The sequence below is a fragment of the Phasianus colchicus genome, chromosome 6 (genome assembly GCF_987193195.1).
Source record: "Phasianus colchicus chromosome 6, bPhaCol1.hap1.1, whole genome shotgun sequence".
Classification (NCBI taxonomy): Eukaryota; Metazoa; Chordata; class Aves; order Galliformes; family Phasianidae; genus Phasianus; species Phasianus colchicus.
The window spans coordinates 2,261,433-2,287,579 of record NC_143441.1 but is presented as its reverse complement, the minus strand read 5'-3'; the positions used below and the strand labels follow the sequence as shown (position 1 = coordinate 2,287,579).

General features: G+C 42.5%; 1 protein-coding gene across 3 annotated transcripts in view; it reads left to right on the top strand.

Moving 5' to 3' along the window:
• VOPP1 (VOPP1 WW domain binding protein) overlaps positions 1 to 20,939 on the top strand; it is a 65,662-nt gene extending 44,723 nt beyond the window's left edge. The window contains exons 4-6 of one of the 3 annotated variants that reach the window (XM_090142187.1): positions 11,698 to 11,766; positions 14,119 to 14,255; positions 19,658 to 20,939. In XM_090142187.1, the coding sequence (XP_089998313.1) occupies positions 11,698 to 11,766; positions 14,119 to 14,255; positions 19,658 to 19,839 (388 nt within the window). In that variant the 3' untranslated portion in view covers positions 19,840 to 20,939. Of the gene's footprint in view, positions 1 to 11,697; positions 11,776 to 14,118; positions 14,256 to 19,657 lie in introns of all 3 variants that reach the window. The other 2 variants (XM_090142189.1, XM_031599377.2) reach the window with 2 other exon arrangements.
• The last annotated feature ends 5,208 nt before the right edge of the window (positions 20,940 to 26,147 follow it).

Genomic DNA, 26,147 nt, shown 5'->3' with positions numbered 1-26,147 from the left:
AGCTCCCTAGCTGATCATCCACAAGTTTAGTATTATCTCATGAACTTGGTGAGTGTACCTTAATTCCATTGACATGCTTGTCAACAGGATGAGTTCAGATCTCTGCAGCACTACCAGTGGTTTTTCATTCTTTCTGGGGAGAGTGTGACCTATAGACACTGTCCTTTGAGTCCTGCTGTCCTACTAGTTGGTTAGAGTTTTTTTAAACCCATCCAGCTCTCTGGCTTGTCCAGCAACCCTCAATCTGAATAGGAGTGATTTATCTTTAGTAAATTCATGCCATCTGTTCTTGGTACCTTTCTTCTTCTTCATAAGCCCATAAATGTGTCTCAGAAGAACTTGGTCTTTGATTTTTTAAAATTATTATTATTTTGCCAGCAGCTGAAGTAAGTATGATTGGCTTGTGAATCTCCAGATTATCCTTTTGGCCTAGTTTAAAGATGGGCAAAAATTTACATTTTTGCAGTGTCTGGGGATCTCCCCCAGAGAAGTCTCTGACTTTCTGGAGATGCTAAAAAATGTTACGACATTTGCTAACTCTCTCTGTATCTTTGGGTGAAGCTTCTCTAGCCCTATGGACTTGTATGTTTATGTAAGTAACCTGTGACATGATCCTCATCAGATTCTGGTAATTCGTCACCTCCAACACAGAGATGTTGCTAATGAGTAGTGAGTTGAAAAAGGCATTGAATACTTCAGCCTTATCTGCTTCTGCTGTCACTAAATCACTCGGCAAGAACAGAGGGTCTGTGTTTCCTTTCAGCTTTTTCTTCCACTGTAGGCGTGGAAGCTCTTCTTGCTGCACTTTGGTGTCCCTTGCAGTTATCAGTTGTAGGGGACTTTTGGCTTTCTTAAAGCCATCACTATTTGTGCATGTGATGTTTTCTAAGCTCCTCCATTGTAGCTTGTTTCCTTTGTAGCCTTTGTTCCACCTCCTGAGCACTGAGTCTTTACACTGGAGCTAAGTCTTGGGCTCCCTGTGTGAATATGTTTTGGAGGGTTACTGGTAGGCTTCTACATGAAAGATCTTCAAAAAGAAACATGGAACCTTTATTTGGAAGAAAATGCTATCACTGATGGGCAGGACAGAAGCAGCATAGAGGAGTGTTGTCTTGTAACCTCTTCTAGATCTGACACAGGACCTGAATTAATGCTAAAAACATGGGCAGACAGTGGTGCAGTATTTTTAGGCTTAAATGTTTCTGCCATAGAAAATACCTTACTGCATACAGCAGGCAGCTGAAAATGTACACAGTTATGTTAAATACTGTTTAATTTTCCTTTTGGAAGTAGTATAAGAACTTTAATATAAATCTAAAAAAAAAGAATGTTTTGAACATGAAGAATAGGGAGATGATTGTCCCCCTCTGCTCGGCTCTTGTGAGGCCCCACCTGCAGCACTGCGTCCAGGCCTGGGGCCCCCAGCACAGGAAGGACGTGGAGCTCTGGGAGCGGGTCCAGAGGAGGGCACTGAGATGGTCAGAGGGCTGGAGCAGCTCTCCTGTGAGGAAAGGCTGAGGGAACTGGGCTTGTTTAGCTTGGAGAAGAGAAGGCTCCAGGGAGACCTCATTGTGGCCTTCAGTACTTGAAGGAAGCGTATAAACAGGAGGGGGAACGGCTGCTTACGAGGGTGGATAGTGATAGGACAAGGGGGAATGGTTTTAAAGTGAGACAGGGGAGGTTTAGGTTGGATATGAGGAGGAATTTTTTCACCCAGAGGGTGGTGAGGCACTGGAACAGGTTGCCCAAGGAGGCTGTGGATGCCCCATCCCTGCAGGCATTCAAGGCCAGGCTGGATGTGGCTCTGGGCAGCCTGGTCTGCTGGTTGGCGACCTGCACATAGCAGTGGGTTGGAACTGGATGAGCATTGTGGGCCTTTTCAACTCAGGCCATTCTATGATTCTAAGATTGTGTGACTCTATGAATATTAGCAAGCATCTGCAGTGTTTAGGAGCAGCCAATTCTTTCTGTTATTTTGGAGAATGCAGATTGTATTGTTTTTCCTGTGGCTTTTGAAATAAATCTATTGTGTATTTCCACTGATTTCTCTTCCTTTGCTGATTAATTTTTGTTGTATTTGTTACACAGTCATATTCATTTGGGTTTAGAATGGAAGTCCTCTTTTGGTTGCTTGCCAGTCTATAACAGTATTTTTATGTTACCAAGAACCTGAAAAATGTTCCAGATAAAAACAGTAGAATAGATGTCCTCCCTCACTGTTGCTCCAAGTGCTCAGGAAGTAGTACTTTTGTCAAAAGTGTACAGGAGAACAGGGAAAACACCACAGTTTAGATATGGGAATTGTGGGAGTTACTTTCTGTACTCCACATCCTGCTATGCTTATCCTGCTTTTAATTAAGTTAGCTTTCCTGATGATACACTCTGCTTTCCAATTGCAATTACAGTTGCATAAAATGTCAGCAGGTTCACGCTTAGGGCAGTAAGCTAGTTGTTGATTTATTCTTCCATTTGATTTGAAACCAGTATGAGAAGGAAGAAGGGACCACCTTTGCAGTTTTGTATGATTCTAGACATTTTGAATGGATGGCAGAGTATGGAAACAGAGACCTGGATCTGAGCCAGGGTTAACATGTAGGAGTGACCATCTAGAGAAAGGGCCTGTTTGCTTATGTATGTTCAACTCCAGAATGAAAGTATGTGGCTTGTGTATTGAAAGAAGACAGTAATTATCAGACTATCTATAAAGGCAACAAAGCCCGACCACCTTTATTCATTCCTGTGTAGTTCTAAACAGGTACAAAACATCACAGCTAGCTTCAATAGATCTATGCCTTACAGGGGTGTGTTCCTCACTTGGAATAAGGGGCTAGGATCCCTCAGTGTTGATGAATCTGTTGATGTTGCAGTCACGAACATCATAATCTCCCAGCTTCTGGAAGTCTTGCGACATAGCTGAATTTTCTTTGATGGATCGTTTGTAGTCTGTGCAGTCAGACTACCAAACTGGCAACCAATTCAACTTGATAAGAATGGCTGTTGAAGAAGGGAACAGAGTTTCATATCTCAGCCTTCACAGGCTGTAAGCAGGTGACTGGCCCTACTTAAGGTCTGAAGCTCTGATCTCTCAGAAGTGGGGGCTGAGCAGATGTAGGTAGTTTATTCTAAAGGAGGGAAAGAGAAAGGTCTCTTTTTGATATACTTATCTAGGAGATGTGAACACTGAAACCAGGTTCTACTCTGCTCAGAGTGGAGCAGGAAATGCAGTCCTACTCCCCCTTACCTCCACAGTTGTGACTTATGAGTGAGCCTCAGCTTTTCCAGGTGTAGCCATTTGCCTTGAAATATTCATCAGAGCACGAACTTTTCCATGCTCCAGTTAAGAATCCTAGTGCAAAGTAATTTCTTCTGTCTTCCTGTTACTGGGATGAGAAGGCTTATAGGTGATTTGAGCTCCAGTGAACTGCATCAAGGATCACTCAACCCTGAAGTCACCTTGATGCTTCTAACCCTTTCTGCACAGGGAGACCTTGAATGAAAATTCTGAAAGACTTGATGTACCTAACTAGTAGAAATGAGTGCCCTACTACTCGTAATTAGTATCCATGTACTTTTCTGTATTTGGTCCTATGGTGGCCTGATGGAGAAAAAGATTTCCTATACATAAGTATGTTAAAGTTAGGCAGATAGCAAATTCTTGAATGCCCACTTCCTGCTACCAGCAGGCTGCTTGCAGTTTCTGAAAGCAGATGAGGAGTTAGATGCAGTAGGAATGCTTGACCATTGGGAGCACTTTGAGATACGAACAGCTAATATTGTGCTTAACAGGGGGCTTGATGATTAATTAGAAGTCCATATTCCTCCTGGTATGAGAAATTTACACTTTCTTCTCCGGAAAAGTAAGAACTGTCATGATACAGTTTATCTATGTCTTCCTTTTTCTAGAGCCTTAAATCGGGTTGTTTCTCTGCTTTGTTCTGCTAAAGAGAGGCCTGCAGCCTATGTTATAAAAATAAAAAAAGACCCTTTGTGGTGTTGTATATCAGTAGATAAAACCCAAAACCACAGGAGGAACAGAGAAAATTGCAGGCTGGAACAACAGGAGACTTGCTATCTTTGCAGAGTGGCTTTCCACTTGGGGTCTGAGAAGAGTGAGCTGAGGATACAGTAAGCCACAGGGTAGAAGGTTTGTGGGATGGCTGGTGTGATAGGAACAGCTGAGCAAATACTGCTCATTCGATCAGAGACAGACAAGGTTTTACCATATTCTTCTAAGTTCCTGCATGAATACAGTGTTTATAAGCCCTTCACCTACAGAATGAGAAATAATCCATTATTCAGCTGTTGCCTGCTCATATTTTTCATATTTGTATGAGAGCCAAGGGTCAAGAATCTTGTCTTGTTGTGAAAATTTTGATTGTGTCAAAGGAGACAGAAATCAAGTCTGAGCAAATAACCAGTTCTGTCTCTGTTGTTTCTAGTCTGTGGAGAGAAAAAAAAAAAAAAATACTGGAAAGCCCCTTTCCTCCTTTTGGCCTTCTAGACTTACATTGCCTGAAGTAGTTAAAAGCTGAGTGATTTATATAAGTAGCTGATTAACTGTGCCTCTCCTGGTTACCAGGAGTAGCATTTTACTCTCAAGTACAGGTGTTCTACCAAGGTCACAGCTGCATTAATCTATGAAGCAGTTGTATTTCTTATATATTTGTGTAATTATAAGCCAAAATCAGACCCACATTTTACAAGGGACTGTTCTTGCATGCACTCAGAAATTACCTTTGCTATGTATAAGAAGAGAAACTTAGGAGACTTACCCAAGCAAAACCAATAGCTGTCAGAGAGAGAACCAGACTGTTGCGCTTAGCTAGTGAGCCAGTGATTTTCAATCTATTTCAATTTCTGGGGCCCAAAATTTCATCAGCAGAGGTGCATACCTTTGCATAGCAAATCTAAGTAGTTGCAGTGGGTTTGCTTCTGTGATTTTCTGCGGTCTCCTTGAAATTCTTGATTCTCCTAAAAATTAGCCACACACATTAAGATGACCATTTAAAAGATCACTCCTAGTCCCAGGTATCTTGTTTGTGGTGTATATATGTGTAAGCATGCTCAACATGGATGCCTTGGGGTACAGAGCACCTGAGAGTGCAGGTAACCATGATAGAGTTGTGTCCTTCCTGGAAATTAGGCCACATGAGCAGACATTGCAGAGACATGGCCACCTCTAAGACTGAGGCTGGAAAGCAGCTGTTGCCCATCACTTTGCTCCACCAGCTGGAGACATTGCATGTGTTGTAGTTCCTTAAGCATTTGAATGAATACCAATGGAGAGATGTGGCATTTGTGTTGTAACATCTTTCTGTTGAGAGATGAAACCACTCGCTGCTGAATAGTTACTGAATTGGATACCTGAGACACTTGGATTGGACTCTGTGTTTTGAGGAGTGTACTCATGAATTTTCACATTGAGTGGGCTGCTATAGCAAAAAAATGATTCCTCTAGATAACCTCCCCACCCTACTTGTAATGCTAAGCTCCTTCCTTAATGTTAAGCTCCTTGTCTGCTAGTCTTTCCCATGTCTTCAGTCAATAACATAGGTCTTTCCTTGTGTAGAAGTACAGACAGTGGCTTTGTTTTGAAAACTCGTTTTTTACTGAAAGATGGGAATGCATGTACAGAATTGCATCACGGAATTGCAGGGGTTAGAAGGGACCTCAAAAGGTCGTCAAGTCTCCTCTCACCCCCCAAAGCAGGTTCCCTGCAGCAGGTCGCACAGGGAGGCATGCAGGTGGGTCTTAAGTATCTTCAGAGAAGGAACCCCCCCACCTCTCTAGGCAACCTATTCAGTGCTCTGTCACTCTGACAGTGTTTGTATGGAACTCCTTGTGTTCTATTTTCTAATTTTCTGCTCCCCTTGTTCTGTTGTTACAATGAGATGCAATGATGCTTGCTCAGAACACAGAGCAGGGAAAAAAAAAAAGCAACAAAAACAACAACTTATTCAGGTGTAAGGCTTTGTATTACATCCAGATTGGCATTCTCTTCCCTAGTATGGCCCTGACCACCTCAGGACTCAGACCTGCCTCATTTTTTGCCCCACTCTACAAGACATATTAGTTATCCCATTCCCCTTTGAGTGCCCACAGATCCTTTTACTGTAGCAGAAAACTTACTCCAACTGAGGAGGCCCTTAACATACCATCAACACAGCCCCTCCTCACCCCCAGCAAAATGGTGGAGCCAGCCTCCCAGCCTTAAATGAGTTAATGATGGTGAAATAAACTTGATAGAAAAATAACTTCCTCTCTTTCAGTTTTTCTGAACTGTACACCTTCTGTTGATCCTCATTTCTTTTCCGTCAGGTCTCATTCTAATGTTTATGTCCTATGACCCTGTGGTCTTATTGAGCTCAGCAGTGTTACTTCTTAATCTTAACACAACCAGGCCTCTAGGCTTCATCAGAATCGTATTTGATGTCACCTGATGGTGTTAGCTTCCTTTGATTTTCTTTCTGGTTTTCTTGCTTGATTTTTCTCAGTTCAGCATTACTGTATCCCAGCTGAATTTCAAGACAGGCAGTTGAGTTTCAAGCAGATTAAATCTTTCTTAAAAAACAAAACAAGACAAAACCGTTTCTTGTTCCTTGAACAAGCAAATGTATGCAGATTTCAGGTGTCCACCTTGATCTGTTAACAGCAGCAGATCTGAACAGCTTTGCAGGCTCAGCCTTAGGTTTTCTTGCAGGTGGCCCAGTCGCAGCAGTTCATCCTTTCCACTTGTGGTTCTCCTTCTTTTTTCACTTATACCAGTGTTATGAGGCTTTCTTAGCTCCATCTGATGCTACTAGCCATTTCCCCCAGATCTTTCACTTCTTCGTTTCAGTCTATTGCTACACAATCCTTTGCGTAAACTTAATTCTTGGTTCCAGCAAGGGGTTGTAAATGAAGCAGCAATCATTTAACTTATCACTGGCATACAGCCTTCTTTGGAATTACAGCCAGGCTTGTGTATAGGACACTAGTTAGAAACCATACAATTTACTGTATCTAAAGGACTTTTGATTGTTCTGTGATTTTCTTTCCTGCTCACTTCCTCTGTCCCTGCATTCTGAGCCAGCTTTCTGCCCCTACATGTAGATTAATGATTTGTGTTTTGTTTTACTCTTCCAAAAGACATTGCTGGTCAAACATTTCAGTGTTAAATCAGATTTTGGCACATATGACACCAACAGTCTAGAGAGGAAAACTAAGAATATTACAGCCTGCATTTCAAAGGAATTATTTTTATGGGGAATACGCTGTCAGACCAGTGCAGACTGTAATCCTTTTTTACCTTTTTAACTTCTCTAGTTTTCAGCAAGTGCCAATCAGGGAATTGTTTTTAGATGCACTTCTTTCCTGCAGCAGCTGCTGGGAAGGAACTTGTTCATCGCTGTAGGAACGGGTATAAATTGAAAAGAAATTCTGGAGCATTTCACTGAGTGGTTGTTATCTGAAGAACACATGTAAGTCCAGGGCTTTCTTTAGGTGCTTGGGTCATACCTTCACATGAAAATTCATGCTTTGTGTGTCCATTAAGAAAAGCATTTGGCTTTGTGGTTTAAGTGCAAATCCATACAAAAAGACTGTTGTTGTGATCTAGGAATGTAACTTTGATTCCTGACATAGCAGTTCTTTGATGTGCTGGCAATACCAGTAATTAGACATGGAAATGCATTAATTTCACTCCACTGAATTATGAATGAAAAAATGTACCTTCTAAATCATAAATCACTGGGAAGGCCATTTTAAAAAGAGACAACGTATGCTTTCCAAGTTTCAGGTTAGCAAAGCAACTAGTGGATCATGCCTCATCCTGCATAATGGATTAAATGTTGATCAATGAGACAAGCACTTCCCTAGGGAAAGGAAGATCTCATGATCATCGTTTATGTGTGAAAGAAGGAAACTGGCTTTAGCGTAGGAGATGAGCACAGGCCAGTTCAAATTGATTCTAAAGCTCCTTTTTCAGGAACAGTTCTATTGTAACTTGCATGTCCAGTTTAGGAAAGACAAAACCCAAAATACACATCTGTCGAGCAGCTCTTTTTTTTTTTTTTTTGGGGGGGGGGGGGTAAAACTGCCGAGAAGTTTTAATTCCATATGTGTGGCAGACAGATGTTCCAGGGGGCTGAGTAGGGTGCTGTTGAGATTGCTGGGTGGAAGACACACCAGCACTGTGCACAACCAGCTCGTCTCCGTTAGGAAGAGCTAAAGCACAAAGATAATAATTTAAAGAATATGACTATCAATTCAATAAATATAGTTGTGCCTGCTTCATTGTCTTTTCCTGAGCTAGGGTCTTAATTCCTCTGGATTTGCTGTCTGGCAGCAAGAGATAGAACATCAAAAGATTGATCATGCTTAAGCATGTACGTTGCTCTATTAATAAGCTGATTTTATTCTCTTCTTTTGCCTGCAAATAATAATGTCTTTTATAAATAAATTAATTTTGTTGTAATTTAGGATCAGTGTTGGTAGAGTCTGTGTTGTTTTTTTCATAGCACATTGAATCAAGAACAGAAGAGAAGCAGAGCTCTCAAGCAGTACCAGAACAGCAGTTACCAGCAAATGGCCATTTGTTCTTCAGTCTGCTTGGGCAGCTGCTCTCAAGTAGTGGCAAATACTACAGCCAGCACACTGGGATCGTGGTATCACAATTGATTCCAGACTCCTACATACATGTTTTCTTACCTAAGGCACAAAAAATCAAGCACTTGTTTGATTTTATAGGTAAAAAGTTTTAGTTTTACTTCTGTCAGACTTCAAAGGGGCTTCCCTTGAGTCATGATGATGGTTTAACTTCAGAGATGAACTCAGGAGGTGCAGTTTTCAGACTTGGCTCAGTCACCATGCAAAGCTTATTGGCTATAGTAAGATGGAGTTTCTCTAAACATAGCTGCAGGGAGAGATTGGTCAATTTCAATTCTTCTATCTCATTTTCAGCCATTTGAAAGTGCAGTCATCTTCGTAGATGACAGAACTTCTTGATGGTCTGCTTGTTTGCCATTCAGTGGTCTTAGGAGCTTCATAAACATTCAGCAGTTGAGACTTTATGTCTTCTAGCTGGTACTTTTCTTTTGCAGGAAGAAAAATTAAGGCACCAAGACTTTAAAAATGGTGCTGACTTGTAACCTAAGAACCTTAGAGTTTAAAAAAAAAAAAAAAAGTAAATTCAGGTGCTACATTGAATCATACAGATGCTTTTTTTTTTTTTTTTTTTTTTTTTTTTTTAATTTTGTTTATTGGAATGACCATAATTACAGATTTTAAAATAGCCTTTTCTCATCCCTTCTTGCTCTAGAGAAAACAGATGCAAAATAAGCAAGATAAGGATCAGGGAGGAATGTGTGTAGTCTTGGGAGACTCTGGATTTTAGTTGGAGACTAATAAAGCCAGGTTCCTGAGGCTTGATCTGCAAAATTATACTGGGGCTTTCAAGTTGTACAGTGCAGCATCCACTTGCTCCCTGTCCCAGTTGCATGCACTCTGCACATGGAGGCACAGCTACAGAATACTCACACCCAGATCCTTCTGTTTTCTGGCCTCAGTTGACTCAAGGAAGGTTGCAAGAAGGTACTCCCTTAGCGATGCAGAGAAACTCGCTCCCTGTCTCTCACAAATCTAAATATGAATTGCTCTTCTAAAATGCATAGCAACAAGAATTGGTCAGAAGTGTTTTTATTTACTAGCACACTTGGTCCACTATTTCTGCTGGATTTACAGCCTCTTATTTCCTCTCTGTTTTTCTGACATATGCTGCATCAGCATGGCAATTTGGTAAGCAGCCTGGTCCTGTTAATGTATTTATGACTGGTTTTGAAAGCTCCTTTTGGGTTGATCCATTGGGAGGAAGTGTGGAACAGTGCTTAATTTCTTGGTTCTGATAAGACCCAAAGTTAATGCTGACTTGCTAAGTCTTGCTGGTAGTTCTGTGATATTTCAGCCGCTGTTAGAATCAAGGCAAGCTTTAAAGAAGAGATGTTGGAGACTGGAGAGTGTTCAGGCTCAGCAAAGTGGGTATTTTCTCTTCTGGCTTTGGCAGCTAGTTGGCTCACATCCCAAACGGTGCGTCTGAGTACACAAGCAGACTTGGCAGGCCGATCAGAGTATCAGATCCTTGGGCTTATTACAAGAAATCCTGTCTGCTTGTCACTGGAAGAGTGCACACTTCTTTCCCTTGCAAAATGATGATTGTGTGTTCATAGTGCATCTTCCCCTGCCCCCATTGCAGGCTGAAGCCTGTGTGACTTGGTGAATATTGTGAGTGGAGGCACATTAATTGAGCATGTAAACATGTAATTAGCCATACAATTAGCCAGTTGTTTTTGGTTTTTTTTTTAGCTTTGCTTACAAATATGGAAGCACAATTATCTAGTTGAGCAACTTATCTGAAGCCAGATGCTTAATTAACATACAAAACATTCAGAAGTATAACACTTGTTATAAAGATTGATCTAGTTGTGGTACACACCTCTTTCCTTTTGGTGTGTGATTTGCTAACTCTGAATATTTTCACCTAAGACTGTCACGTGGTTTCTGCATTACCTCTGTCCTTTATACTGCTGCACATGTAGCATGTTTCCTTGTAGAAATGGCACTTTCTGTAGAAATTGTTCAGAGGTTGCAGTTAACCCATGTGCTGGCTTTTGTTGGAAAGAAGTTATACCTTGTGTTTGCTATAAGATTGGTGCTACAATGTTTTCAAAGCCGTTCCGTTCTCCATGAAATACTATTTCCCAATGCAGTGTTGTAGGAAAGTCTACTGAAGTAATGGGGGTTGCTGGCAGTTGCTGTTTGCTGTAACTTCTGGAAAGCAAAAATTGCCCTTAAAATTGTCTGTAATGGTGCACTTGGAGTTTTTCTGCACTTGGTGTTTTCTGTGCTGGGAAGCTGCCCCTTTGTGGAGAATGAGGGGTCTGGCAGTTTTTACCTTGCAACTCTTGTTTTTTGCAGTGAATAAAACCCCAAACGGTTCATGTTTGATGTCTGCAGCACTTGTCCTTGTAGTTTGTCCTGTTACATGTAATTAAATGCTAAATTCAGTTGTTTTGAGTTGGCTTTAAAAGAAACATGTGGAAAGGCAGTTTCAATAAGGTAGGAAGCTTCTGAATTGTGTCCATAGTTGTGTGGATGTGAATCACAACCTTTATCCAGTTGGCCAAATGTAGTTTGCTTCCACTCGGTTCAGTTTGACCTTGTTCCCAGTGGTAGCTCAGAGATCTGACACAGGTTGACAGACTCAGCAAGTGAGTGTATGAAAATAGAGGTGTAAAGACCATGGTACAGGTTTAAGTGCAAAGTGATAGCTGAATCTGATTCTTTCTTGTTCCTGCAACTTCCTAGACCAGGGGCAGCTCCAGGGACATTGTCAGGGTGCAGTTTGTGTGCATCAGAGTAGATCAGGCTGGGGCTAGATGTTGGCTCCTTCACAGCCTTCAATAGACAGTGGTGCCTGTCCTTAGGCAGAGCACAGCTGTGCTCTGTGCCAGCAGACAGAAGCTGCAGATTTTGCCTCCCAGGCTCAGGGCAGAGTTGTAAGCCTCTGGGGCTGGGCTAGCAGCATCTGTGTTGTAGACTCCTGTGCATGTTTACGCTCTGAATTTGCTGGAAATGTTATTTGAATTTATATTCCCTTCCCTACTCTGGTGCTGTTTATTCTATTGTGAGCAACAACCACCTTCTCTCTCTATTCCTGTGCAGATGTCGCTCCTACGAGGACTGCTGTGGTTCGAGATGCTGTGTAAGAGCCCTCTCTATCCAGCGACTATGGTATTTTTGGTAGGCCGCAACTAAATTCCAGATTGTAATGTTGCCAGTGTCCTGTTCTTGTCTTGCTTGTAGGACCAGAATCAGGGTATCACCAGCCCTAGTGATTTGAAGTAAAATAGATACAAGTATGCAGTAATGTGTACGCAGAAATGAAAGGACTCCTTTTTTTCAGTTATAAGATCCTCATGATTTTGTAATACCTTAAACAGTAAAAAAGAAGTATTTCTCTGATGAGGAATGAGAAAACACTGGAAAAGGAGGATACTTGTTTCAGGTTGGCTCTTCCCATTTCTGCGTCATGTTGGTCTATACAGGCAGTGGTCTCACATTTATCCTTACACGCATCCCAGCTACTATCGGATGGCAGCATTTGTCCATTTTTGATGGGAACTAAATTTAAAAATCTTTTAAGAAGATTGCATAAGGAGAGCTGTACATTCATACGGGGTTTAAGACAGTCTCCATGCTTCATGTCTTGAACATGTCATGACAGCTCTCTGTATTGAGGTTTCAGCTAAAATGAGAATGTCCCTGGAGATGACAAGGGAGAAGAAGGCAGAAAAGTTTGAGCTTGCGAAACCAGCAGCTCAGTAATCTGGATAAACCTTAAACTAATAAATTTTATATGCATAACAAAAAAATAAGGTAAATTCTTTTAGAGAGGAACTTCTTAAAGCACTTGAATAAAACCTTCCCATTACAGTAGAGAGGAAGCAAAAGCTCTCCTAGAAAACTTGATTTTAGGCATTTTTTAATGTATAATTTGAAGACTGCTTTAAAAAAATCCTTAAAAATTGAAATGAGTAACAACTGACGAACAGAAGCCTGATATAATATAGAGATCTCCCAAAGCTGGCTGTGGGATTTCAGAGTACAATCCTTATGGATATAATTGAGGAGTTGTGTGCATCTGTATTCGTAGAGTAAAATTGTAAATCTGTTTTCCTGTACAGAACAAATCCTTTGCAGGAACACTGCCAAAAAGACATGTATTAATTTTGGCTCAGGGAAATAGGACCTCATTCTGCTCTTGTGTCCACTGCAGAAAAAAGAAAAAAATTGATCCTGTCATAAAATGTGTCTTAGTGTTGTTCAGCGCTGTGGTTCCTCTCAGGCACCTGGGAGTGCACTGGAGGAGATAAGCATGGTGTGTAGGCTTGCCTCTGGCCAACTTAAGGAGAGAAAAAGAATAATAAAATCCTTTTCTTGCCTCCAACCCTTCCAAAAGTGCACAGTTATCATAGCCTCCCTAGCTTCAAGGCCACAGAATATGGCCTTGAAAAGAAAGGAAATGATGTGGCCATTAAAGTCAGAAAAAACACTTAGGTTTACTGGAGCTTGCGTCAGTCACTACTGTCTGATAAGTACTCAGATTCAGAAAAAGTTGCTGTTCAAAAGTACTTCTAAGAAGATCTCCTGATGTGCTCTTGCTGCATATGCCAGGGCATCTGAGCACGGCAATCATTAGGAGGCTTTAGTCAGGTTGGAAAAGAAGCTGACAAGAACTGAAGCAAAATGATGGCCTTTCCTTAAAAATACATATCTTGGCTAGGAAGTGCAAAGCAAAATATGATGATTCTGTGATTCTGTCATTTTCACTGTTGAATGCTTCTGCTTGAGCTTAAATGTCAGCTGCCATATTTCCCATGGGAGTCAAAATCACCTCATTTAAGAGCATAGAATCATAGAATCTTTAGAGTTGGAAGGGACTCTTAAAGGTAATCTCATCCAACTCCCCTGCAGCGAACAGGGACATCTACAACTTGATCAGGCTGCTCAGAGCCTCTTCCAGCCTGGCCTTGAATGTCACCAGGGACAGGGCTTCCACCACATCCCTGGGCAGCCTGTTTCAGTTAGCCTTATTAACATCTAAGAGTATTCTTATGAGCAGAATTAGCATACCTCTTTGTACAACCAGTCCCCCTAAACCTACTGACTAACCTAGATGCTCTAAGAGCTAGACTTGGGTCTAGGGTATGCAGCTTGAAACTCTATGGGCCTAGCATTTCAGTTTCACAATCCAGTGGCATAAGTCAGATAAGAAACTGAACTTTCCAAAAGTTCAAGGGCACTTCAGTTTCAGATTTGTGTTTTATAAGCCAGAAAATATTGAACAATAATACAAATCACAAGAAATGTCCACAGTATGTCCATAAGTAACTCAAGATATAGCTATTCAAATGACATAGACAACTCATCCAACCTAAATGATTCCATGATTTTGTGATTTAAGAAACCCTGATAAAAGTCATAGATTGTTGGCTGATAGATGGTACTCCGTTGTTGAACAGTCTCAGTTTGAGAGCTCCCTGAATGCAGGTGGGTTTTGACCTCCTTCTTCTCTTTGCCTAGGTTCCTTTTGATGATGGGAGTTTTGTTCTGTTGTGGAGCAGGTTTCTTTATTCGAAGACGGATGTACCCTCCTCCACTTGTAGAAGAACCTACTTTTAATGTGTCTTACACCAGACAACCAGTCAATACTGCATCAGGTCAGAAAACATTCATTAAACAAATTTCACTAATTTCTTACATCTGCCAAGGTATTGAAAAAGTATGTTTTTTGGGGGGAGGGTGTTTGTATTTGAGAACTGGGGGGTTTTGAATAGGAATTGCCCTGCACTGAACCACTCATTCACCTCCTGTGATGAATGAAGTTCTGCCTTCCAAATGATACCGTTCAGCAGCAGTGCATAACAGTATGTATGAGACCCAGAATAGCAGGACTTTAAGTTCTCTTCTGTTGTGGTTCCTAGAATCTTTACAGCAGTGTCCCCGTTAATGGAAGGAGGATAATAAATGCTCACTTTGCAGTGTAGATGAAATGATAAATACCCAAAATCAACAGTGATATCTCCTCCATGTGAGGAATTTGATAAAAAGAGCTTTAAATATCATTAAATACAATTGGTGAAATTTGACAGAGGTGAAGAAAAGCCAAATATTGTTCTTCCATTTGTCTTCCATGTTCTGTACTGTTTTTTCTGTGATACAGTTGCCCTTCATCCTTTGTTAGTCTGATTGCTGGTCCACCATGTCTGTGAGCATCAGGAGGATCCACATAGTGATGACTTCTCTGGCAATACTGTTTCTAAGTTTCTCATTTCTTAGACTTAGGCTGTTAGAGAGTCCCACTTGGGAGAATTCTGCAAAATAAGACTCGCCTGTAAGGAGAAGATGTTGGCACCTTGGGGGAGCATGAGGCACTGGGATCATATCTGAGTGGACAATTGGGTGTTTGTCTTTTCCCCACCCCAGGAAGGCCAAAATGAGATGTTTATAACCACGCTCCTGATGGCACAAGCCTCTGCTAGCATTTGTCTATGAAAACACACATAGGCAGGCAAAGTTGGTATACTGACATTTCTCCTCCTGGGCTGTCATTTTGTCACAAGATGGGTTAAAGAGTGCTGAAGCCAGAGGGTAACTACCTTTTCTGACAAGTTTTTGGAACTGGCAATTTGTTTTAGTTTTACACTACCTTGGAAGTGTAAGTAAAAGGCAATATTTTTCTTTGAAGAGGAGAGATCTCTGAAAATTTGGTGCTTCATACTTTTCTTTAAAGAATTGTTTTCTAAACCATTACATCTCCATGCCATACTAGACAGCCTCTACAGAAAACTGTCTTAAAACCATTCCAGTGAGCCATGACAAGCGTGGTACAGAGATTGGAGCATTCAGGCTCTCTGCTCCATCATGCTTGCAGTTGGACACCTGCATGCAGAGTACAGACTTTGGAATGCTGTTTATGGAATGCTCTTAAGAGAGCGTTCTTAAGCATGTGCTCATGGACATGCATTTCTCCCTCTCTGTCACAGGTCTAAGTGAATAAAAATGTTACAGACACAAACTAAGACTCCACTCACTCTTTTATAAAAAAAAATAATCCCAAGTTGTTTCTTTTTTTTTTTTTTTTCCTTAATCCTAAGGGTCCTGCAGCATCCATTCAGCTTTTGTTTTTTTTCATTCCACACATGACTCCAGAGAGTATTTGTCAGCAGTGGAGGGCTGGGGAGAGCCGAACTAACTAGAGGATATTCTTTAGCCTGAAAAATAGCTCCAAGATTAAGTAAACAAGGAGTGTCATTGGCTGGATTGGTGAATCAGATTTAATTTCAGAACATCATTTTAGTTTTTCGTAACATCTTGTGGAACACAACTTGGGGGCAAGTATAAAATAAGCACAAGTCATTTGGTAAACTGCATGCTCCATCTATTTCCAAACTAAGTTTTTCTTACTGTTTCTAAAAGCTTTGGCATCTGAGCTGAGCCTACCAATTTTTCTTCTACTTGTTCAGCTGAAATTTTGTCAGTCTCTCAGCAATCCTGGGTGTTTTCCACATTCATGGAATCACAGAATGGTTTGAATTGGAAGGGACCTTACACCCACTTCCAGCCCCTCTGCTGTGGGCAGGGTTGTCAGTCACTAGATTAGGTTGCCCAAGATCTGATCCAACTGGCCTTGAAGACCTTCAAGGATCGGGCATCCACAGCTTCTCTGGGCAACCTGTCCCAGAGCCTTACCACCCTCTGCCTTACCACTTCCTTCTAACATCAAGCTTAAATTTCCCTTCTTTTAACTTAAAAACATTCCCCCTTGTCCTGTACTATTTTTCCATGTGAAAAGTTGGTCTCCCTCCTGTTCCTTGCTTTATGTTCTGCCTTTCCTAAATTCTGCAACTTCTAGATTTCTCTATTGTGAGCTGCTACTGTAAGGGTTTATGAAGTAATGCTTATAGCGTTCATGGCTTCCTTGTTGAATTTATGTATTCTGAGGAGCAGCTGTGAGTGCAGAAATGCAATGGAAGTGCTGCTTAACAAAAATGCCAGTTTTTCTAAAAACAGAGTGCAGGGAGCTACCTTTCCTTTCCCATTTCTCCCTGCTCTCCTGCAGCTGTGTGCTAGTGCAAGTGAAGCTGGACAAAGGATTCTCACTTCCATGGCAAAGGAAGAAAAGCTGTTGTTAAGAAGGAAATAGCCTTGTTCCTGATCTGCTTTCCATCCTTTTTGCTCGTGTGTGTCCAAACAAAACTCCTGAGCCATATACGTATAGCTCTGTGATTGTTTTCATCCATGTGAATTATGTTATCATTCAGTCCATCTGATCTTAATCTTGTAAGGGTGTGTTTTTGGCTGCAGGGGTGCAGTGCGTAGGTCCTTCTTGAATGCTTGAAGTACTGAAGGATGCCTACAGCTTTGAGATGTCTAAATTCCTTCTGTGGTAGTACTGGATCCTAGAGTCAGTGATGGAAATGAATGATTGACTTGGAAATCCCTTAGAGGCTGTTTCATTATAGGAAAGATTTTGTCACAAAAACAAGAAAGCCTGTTGCTCAGCCATAATTTTTTTTCAGTCCTGTCTTATTTAAAGATACAAGAAGAAAGAAAAGGAAAATAATGAACATACTGAGATACAGAGACTCTGAGACTTTAGTTGCTGAAATAGTGCTTAGTGGCCTTCTACCGCCTGTTGTGGTGTGTGTTTTGTTCCTCCTCAGCACTCTCTGTTACTCCTCACGTCATAATTAAGGAAATTTCTGTCCTGATTTTATGTTTCCGTTCCTTGACCCTGCAGGCTCCACTGTCATTTCGTACATTTAATCTGTGCTGAACAATCTTGTCCCGCTTTGTTAGCCAGCAATAATTGACTTCAACCTAGATTTTTGCTTTGTACATGTTTACAGAATTACAGAATGGCCAGGGTTAAAAGGGACCTCAAGGATCATGAATCTCCAACTCCCCTGCCACAGGCAGGGTCATGAACATCCACATTTAATACTAGACCAGGCTGCCCAGGGCCCCATCCAACCTGGCCTTGAACACCTCTAGGGACAGGGCATCCACAGCCTGTCTGGGCAGCTGTTCCAGCACCTCACCACTCTCTCTGTGAAGAACTTCCCCCTGACATCCAACCTAAATCTTCCATCCATCAACTTAAAACCATTTCCCCTTGTCGTGCTGTTACCTACCCTTTCAAAGAGTTGATTCCCCTCCTGTTTGTAGGCTCCCTTTAGGTATTGAAATGCTGCAATGAGGTCACCTCGCAGCCTTCTTTTCTCCAGGCAGAACAAGCCCAGCTCCCTCAGCCTGTCTTCATAGGGGAGGTGCTCCAGTCCCCTGTTCATCTCTGTGGCTCTCCTGTGGACCCTCTCCAACAGCTCCCTGTCTTTCTTGTACTGGGGGCTCCAGACCTGGACACAGCACTCCAGATGGGGCTTCACAAATGCAGAGTAGAGGGAGACATTCACCTCCCTGTCCCTGCTGGCCACCCCTCTTCTGATGGAGCCCAGGATAGCATTTGCATTTTGTGCTGCAAGAGCACACTTCTGGTTCATGTTAGGTTTTTCATCCACCAGGACCGCCAGGTCCTTCTCTGCAGGGCTGCTCTCGAGGATCGCTCCTTCCAGTCTATATAAATGCCTGGGATTCCTCCGTCCCAAGTGCAAAACTTTGCACTTTGCTGTGTTGAACCTCATTAGATTCCCTGGGCCCACCTTTCCAGCCTGCCGAGGTCCCTCTGAATGGCATCCCTTCCTTTAACCATGTTGACCGCACCACTCAGCTTGGTGTCGTCAGCAAACTTGCTGAGGGTGCACTCGATTCCATCATCGATGTCATTGATAAAGATGTTAAAGAGCACCGGTCCCAAGACAGATCCGTGGGAGACGCCGCTCGTTACCAGCCTCCACCTGGACATGGAGCCATTGATGACCACCCTCTGTCTGCGGCCTTTCAACCAGTTTCTTATCCATCGAGTGGTCCGCCCATCAAAACCACATCCCTCCAGTTTGGAGAGAAGGATGTGGTGGGGGACCATGTCAAAGGCCTTGCTCAAGTCCAGGTAAATGACATCGGTCGCCTTTCCCTTGTCCACCGATGCCGTCACTCCATCATAGAAGGCCACCAGATTGGTCAAGCATGACCTTCCTCTGGTGAAGCCGTGCTGGCTGTCACGGATCACACGCCCTTTCCTCATGTGATCAAGCATGTCATCCAGGATGATCTGTTCCATCATCTTCCCAGGCACAGAGTTGAGACTCACCGGCCTGTAGTTCCTGGGGTCCTCCTTGCTCCCTTTCTTGTAAATGGGAGTGACGTGACCGTTCCTCCAGTCATCTGGGACCACACCAGACAGCCACGACTTCTCAAATATGATGGAGAGCGGCTCGGCAACCACCTCAGCCAGGTCCTTCAGAACCCTGAGATGCACGCCATCCGGCCCCATAGACTTGTACACATTGAGTCTCAGACCTCAGACTTGCTCTGCCCTTACAGTGGGGGGGGGGATTTACCACCCTGGTCCCCACCTAGAGGTTTAGGGATGCAGGGCTCAGGGACGTGAGAAATACTGGAATCGTGGCTGCCAGTGAAGACTGAGGCAAAGAACTCATTCAGTCCAGTTTTCTCTGTAGCCATATTCTTCCTTAAAGGGAAATGTTCTGTTTGAGATGTATTCTGATGTACAGGAAAATACAGTATGCTACAGAGCACTCTGTGATGTCCTTTTTGTCTGAGAAGACTTTCCACCTCAGTCAGGAGCTGCAGTCCATCTGGAATCTCAAGTCTCTCCTTTCTGTATTGCAACAGTTCTTCTGCCTGGAGAACAGAGCAGGGCTTTGTTTCAACTGGTGTTTGGTTGGGACATTAGTGCCCTTTGTTTCACTAAGTTATTTCTACGGCATGCAAAACTGAAATGTTTTGGTGAAATCTCAGTAAGTGAGGTAGTCCTGTGTTGGGATGGGAGGAATTTAGTTTCCTGTCCTTACTCCTATGAACATTTGGAGAAGACTTCTCTGAGTGTGAAAAGCACAGGCACACTTTCTCCAGCCCTGGAAGAATGTGACTTCTACCTGCTGCTGCTGTTGTTAATGCCTTCTCTCTCCTGTTATTTCAGGGTCACAGCAACCTGGAGTGCCATACTACACAGACCCAGGCGGACCTGTGATGAATCCCATGGCAATGGCTTTCCATGTCCAGCCCAATTCCCCACAAGGAAACCCAGTTTACCCTCCTCCACCTTCCTACTGCAACACACCACCTCCTCCATATGAGCAGGTGGTGAAATCCTCCACATGAGGACTCTGTGGCTCTCTGACCTGACTCTGGGAGAAGAAGGTGCCATTGCAAAACACCCAGGATGGTGGGCGTCTGCCCCTTTGAACATTTGCTAGCTTTCCATGTCCTCTCTCCCTTCCTTGCACCTTTCCTCATTAAATTTCCTTGCGAAGGGGTGATTTTTTTTTTCTTTTTTTGCAGTAGAAGTGGATTTTTTCTTTGTCTTTAAAATGAGAAGTTGTCTTTGTAATGCTTTTAATGGAAATCTATATTTAAAACCTGTATCTCTTTCTCTTTATTTATTGTTTGTTTGACCCATAGTTATAATTACATTGTGGCAGACGACCGGTAGCAGTTCCTTGTGCAACCCGACTGATGTGCATTCTCCTGAAATGGAAGAAATGTCTTCATTTAGGGAAAATTACGGAGAAAGAGGGTAAATATAGAAAAGGTAGGGCAGTCTTTTGCCAGAAATGGTAACCACTATCTTTTTTGCTTATGGTTTTCTTGTAAAACTCAGTTCTGATGCACACCATAGAAGCTCTGTTAGAGGAGTCGCTGAGTGGCTGGGACACCGATGTTCATTGGGTCATGGAAGAAACTTTGCCAAGTGCCCTAAGAATGGGGATTCAGTGCTTTAAGTGGTGCATTTGAAAATGAAGGACCTTGAGCTGATTGTTTCTTGGCCAGAACCTGGACTCTGCCTATGTGAGCTACATCCTGGCTACACTTGTTTTGCCAAGCAGTGAGATTGAATGAAACAGCTGATGACCTGAATATCAGTGGTGAGAGGCAAGTGCTATTATCTCAGAATGACTTGTGCTTGTGTCCCTAGACTAAGTGGTTAGAAATACTGAAATACATAGAGTTTTCTTCATTAAATTAGAGAACAGTAACACTAAGAGGGAATGGGAGCACATTTCCAAGTTTGCTCCCTTTGAAATTGATGGTAATTTTGTCACTGATAAATAATACTTTTGATTCTGGTCTTGCTGCTACCACAAAGAGTACAAAGTAGAGCTGTCACCTCTGGGTGACATGTCTGTGAAATGCTCTCCTCTCTAGGACAAATAGATAACTCTTTGGAACTTGTGTTTAAGAACAGTTCCTTCATCTGATGTGCAAAAAAAAAAAAAAAAAAAAAGTGTGAGGAAGAAAGAAAGGAAAGGAAAGGGAAGGGAAGGGAAGGGAAGGGAAGGGAAGGGAAGGGAAGGGAAGGGAAGGGAAGGGAAGGGAAGGGAAGGGAAGGGAAGGGAAGGGAAGGGAAGGGAAGGGAAGGGAAGGGAAGGGAAGGGAAGGGAAGGGAAGGGAAGGGAAGGGAAGGGAAGGGAGGGAAGTAAATTTGGTCAAGGTCTTATCCCCAGTATGAAAGGATTCAAGTATTCATGTTTTTCAAAGCTGGGTTGGTGGTCTGGAGGATGGAATTTCTTAGTATTTCTACAGTCTCAGGCTTTTATTGCTTGTAAAACTTGGACAGGCTTTTTTTTTTTTTTTTTTTCATAGAATCACAAAATAGGAAGGGAGCTTAAAGACAACCTACTTCCAACCCCTCTGCTGTGGGCAGGGTTGCCAGCCACTAGATTAGGTTGCCCAAGATCTGATCCAACCTGGCCTTGAACCACCTCCAGGGATGGTGTACCCACAACATCTCCAGGCAACCTGTCCCAGTGCCTCACCACCCTCTGAGTAAAAAACTTCCTAACATCAAACCTAAATTTCCCCTCTTTTAGTTCCAAACCACTTCCCCTTGTCCAGTCGCAATCTGGCTCATGTAGAAAGCCAGTCTATCTATCCCCTCCTGCATATAAGCTCCCTTTCATTACTGGAAGGCTGCAGTGAGATCTCCCCAGAGCCTTCTCCAGACTGAACAAACCTAGCTCCTTTCTTCATAGGAGAGGATTCTTTGTAGCAGATGCAGATCTGGTTTAGTAGCTTGTGGTAGCAATGGTGATGGGAGGACACTTGGACTAGATGATCTTGTAGGTCCTTTCCAACCTTGTGATTCTATGATTCTGTGATTTTATTAAAGTAAGTTTAGATGGTGCTGTACCTCTGATCATCTTCTTTGCTCTTTACCGAGGTGTATGTTTGAAGTTCTTTATGTTAATGAGTAGAGTTGAAATTGTGATCTCATGTGCACAAAGGAGGACAGAGGCAAAGAGGCAATGTTCGTTCTTCACAACTGTGGAATCCTTTGTGGCATGCAGCTTTATACACTAGTTTTTCTGTGGCATTCTCTGGTTTCTTTTCCCTCTGCCAACAGAGGCTGGGTGGCAAGCGTGTTGCTTTGGCCCTGGTGGGAGGGTGGCTAGTCCCTGTTGGCAGGAAAACCTCCAGTGAAGCATCCCCCAAAGAATAGGCATCACTGGTAACTCATTACACCTGGCAAGTTGTGCTGGTGTGGGAAGTGCTTCAAGTGAGGAGAGCCATGGGTGTGCTGGAGGCTGAGCAGGGAATATGCCATCCTGAGGCTTGTTGGTGAAGCCTGGGGCTGCTGTAGCAGTCTGCCTCAGTGAAGCACTGCAAAGGCTTTGAATGGCAGCTGGTCTCTGCTTGCCTTCCTCCTGTGGGACTGCAGCATGGCATAAGCAGTGGCAAGAGCTTGTGGCTCCAGGTGCACAGTCATCACATTTCCTCCTGAAGGATGACCAAACACAATTTCTTAGACATGGCCACAGGCCTGGTCTCACTTTTGGTTTTGTTTTCATTTGAGTTTCCAGGTGCTGGCTCATGCTCTGCACCACCTGGACAATCCCTGTTCTTTGGTTTATTTTTAACTTCCATGAGAGTTAACTGGTACGAGCCTCCACATCACATAGCAGAAGTGCTTCTTGTAGGACCATAGCACATCAGTGTTGAGCTGTGAAGCTCTGTTACTTGGAGAATGGAGGGAGCAATGCCACAAACCCCATATTCCTCATCAGTGCTGTTTGGCTGGAGAAATGGGCCGTGTTGGTGGACACGTGTGTGTAGCTGCTGCTTCCAGGATGGGAGTTAACTTATTTCTTGAGTACCATCCCAGCCATTTCTTGGTCCAATCTTAATCCAAAGATGTGCAGACAGCTTGAGTTCTGTTTTGGGTTGCTAAATACACCACCTCATGACACTAAGGGCTGACTTTGGACAAGCATACAGAAGGCCCCTAGCTCAGCCTGTGCTCACCCCCTGCCCCGTGCCATTTTGCTGCAGTTGTGTTTGACTTTCTGTTGACATAAATACACCTACAAGTTTTCAAATGGAATGTATAGATTTACATTCAGATATTCCATTCAGCGATCTGATTGTGTCTCTTTACCAGACCTTTATAAACCCTCTCTGACAAGAGAGAAATAACCTTTGCTTCACAGTCATGTTTTATTAATACAATTGCTTTTGGCAGTATGTACATTTCTTAGCAAATTTTCCCAAGAATGAAGCACAGGGAAAGTAAAATTTCATCAAAAATCTCTGATGAACACCTTGAGAACTCACTAAGATTGGCAGCCACTGCCACTGAACCAGACAATGCATTAGTTTTACAACAAGAAGGTTGAACCTCCCATTGGTTTTATGATTTTGTTGCTCTTTTTAATGTTTTAGCAAACAAACAAACAAAAAATTTGCTTGGTACAGCCTTGGAATAGACCATCTTACACTACTGTGTATGCACGCTGCTGATAAGCTTCTCACTAGCAGGTGTGGACTGAACCAGCCCAGCTCCTTCCTTCTCTCTTATGCGCTGTTATCTTGGCAGCTCTCCTCTGGATCCACACTAGTTTATCAGCAACCATTCTGAAAGGAGAGGCCCCAAACTTGGACACGGAAATCCAGCACCAAGTGTATGGTCTGCCTTGTTCATGAGGTGAGCATGGTGCTGGCTCTCACTTAGTATGGCATCCACTGTAACACCTGGGTTTTCAGCAGATTTCTTAGCTCAGACCTCTGCCTGTACCCATGAGTGGTATTTTTTTTTTCCTCTCCAATCCAGGTGTTGTCAGTTGGGCCCTATAAGAGCCCAAGTGGGAAAAGAAACAGTGAGTTCCCTAAAATCAGATTGTACCTCATTCTCTACAAAGAGTAAACGCAACAAGAGGATGTTATAAACACATCAGATATACATCATACTTAAGTACATTGATTACATTATACTAGTGTTCTAAAACTACTTAATCCTCTCCCAGAACACAAACATTTTGAGGGAAGAAGAGGCCCTGGGAGCCTGATCCTGCAGCTCTTACATCATAGTTTTAGTTTTCACTTGAGCCGCTGCCATTAATAAAGAATATTTAAACTTTCTTTTTTTTTTTTTAGTGAGTTCTACAAAAGAAAACTTATAAAGGTTGAAATCCCACAGATTCCAGATGAACCTTTCCTTTATTCCCATCTTCTTCTTTACAGTTTGCCCAGGTAGTTCCAGACACACATCCCACACATTAGCAGCTTGCTAGTGTTACTCAGAATCCAGCTTGATTTCCTGCTGAAATTCACAAGTCTTTAAAATGGAGAAAGACATTCTTTCAGAATCCTGCTATTGTCTGTTAAAAAATACATTCTTAAAAGGAAAATATGTGAAATACTAATCTACCTTTTTTTTTTTTTTCATAGACCTCCCTATGTAAAGTTCCTTAATTACATTCTGCGTGTCCGAAACTAAATTTCCAGTAGCAGGTAGCATTATTACTTAATAGAAAAAGAGCAGGATCGAAGGACTTTTACTGAGAGAAAAATCAGCTAACGGCTGTGTAGGGATCAAGGTTTTACACATACAATAGGATACATATCTCGGAAGAAGTGTTCCAAACAGTTCTTCTGTAATGAAACTGGTAACCTGTTTCGTTTAACAGTTTCAGTTAAAAATCGAGCCAAAACAGGCGCATCAGAAAAAATATATTTTAAATGAAAGAAATATATATTGCTGAACTTAAAAGGAAATGGGGAGGAGGAGAGGAGGAAAAACCTGGAGAAGCCTGCAGGGAGACCTCGCTGCGGCCTTTCAATATTTAAAAGCTTATAAACAGGAGGGGAAATAAACTTTTCACACTAGTAGACAGTGATAAGACCAGTGGGAACGTTTTTAAACTAAAAGAGGGGAGATTTATGTTAGATGTCAGGGGAAATTGTTCAGTAAGAGGGTGGTGAGCTGCTGGAATAGGCTGCCCAGAGGAATTGTGGGTGTCCCATCCCTGGAGGCGTTGAAGGCCAAGTTGGATGGGATCCTCAACAATCAATGTAGTGTCTGATTTGGTGGTTGGCAACCCTGTCTGGAGCACAGGGTTTGGAACTATATGGTTGCTTTCAACCTAAAACATTCTGTAATTCCGTGAAAACAGAGTAGAAATTTTAACTTCTTCCTGTTTAAATAGCTTTGAATTTATTTTTCTTACACCACCAATGACAAATGAAGAAATTATAAATATTCTCTTTAAAATACTGAACAAGTTAGCGGAGCAGAACCACTGAAAAAAGATAGGAGACATTTTTACATCTCTTTGGAATAATGGAATTTTTGGACGTTGAAGAAAAAAGTTCTTAGAACCTGGAATGTATGTCAATGTGGTATTGATTTTCCTGACACATCTCACTTACGATTAAATAATAAAAGCTTGAGGAAAGAGCATGACAGGGATTTATTTTCAAACTGAAACGTTACATATGTTTTATAGAACTGGCGAGCAGTGCTAAGTACTTCTTTTTATTTAGGAGCCATTAGGAAAGGTGCATCATGGCATCCTTGAGCACTGCTTCCATCAAAGTTACTTTTCTGATGCGCACCAGTGCAAGCAAGTGGTAAAAAAAACCAACAAAAATCATGTTTTTCTCCTCTCCTCCCCTGCCATTTCTCTGCCATGACTGTGAGCCCCACCGCTGATAACAGGCAAATTCCACATCAGACATGATGTGACTTTCCGTGCGTCCCAGTAATTAGCAAGCTGCTATATCAGCTGCACTGCAAATGGGAGCTAGGTTGACAAGGATGGGACCAACCTTCCATTTCTTTTTGGGGCTCCCCCAGCCCCTGCATTCCAGCTGCTCCTGTGCTTCATTAGCATTTCAGAAAAGATAATGCAGTGACAGGCTTCTTTGTGCTGGGGAGGGAGCGTCCTTTTTCTTCTTTTCTCTTAAGCCTTCTGATAGTTTACACTGCTGTGAAAGTGAATGGCTGGAGATGCAGCATCAGGCAATTTCTGTGAAGCAAGTGCCAAATAATAGTGCTGTGGGGTACTGCACTGTATGACAGACGTTTCTGCAGAGAAAGCAGAGGAAACACGAGCAGCTTCTGGCTGCACCTGTGCGTTATTTTGACATCATGCAGTAAGAGAAGGCACAAGGATGGGTGAGTGTTTTTCTGT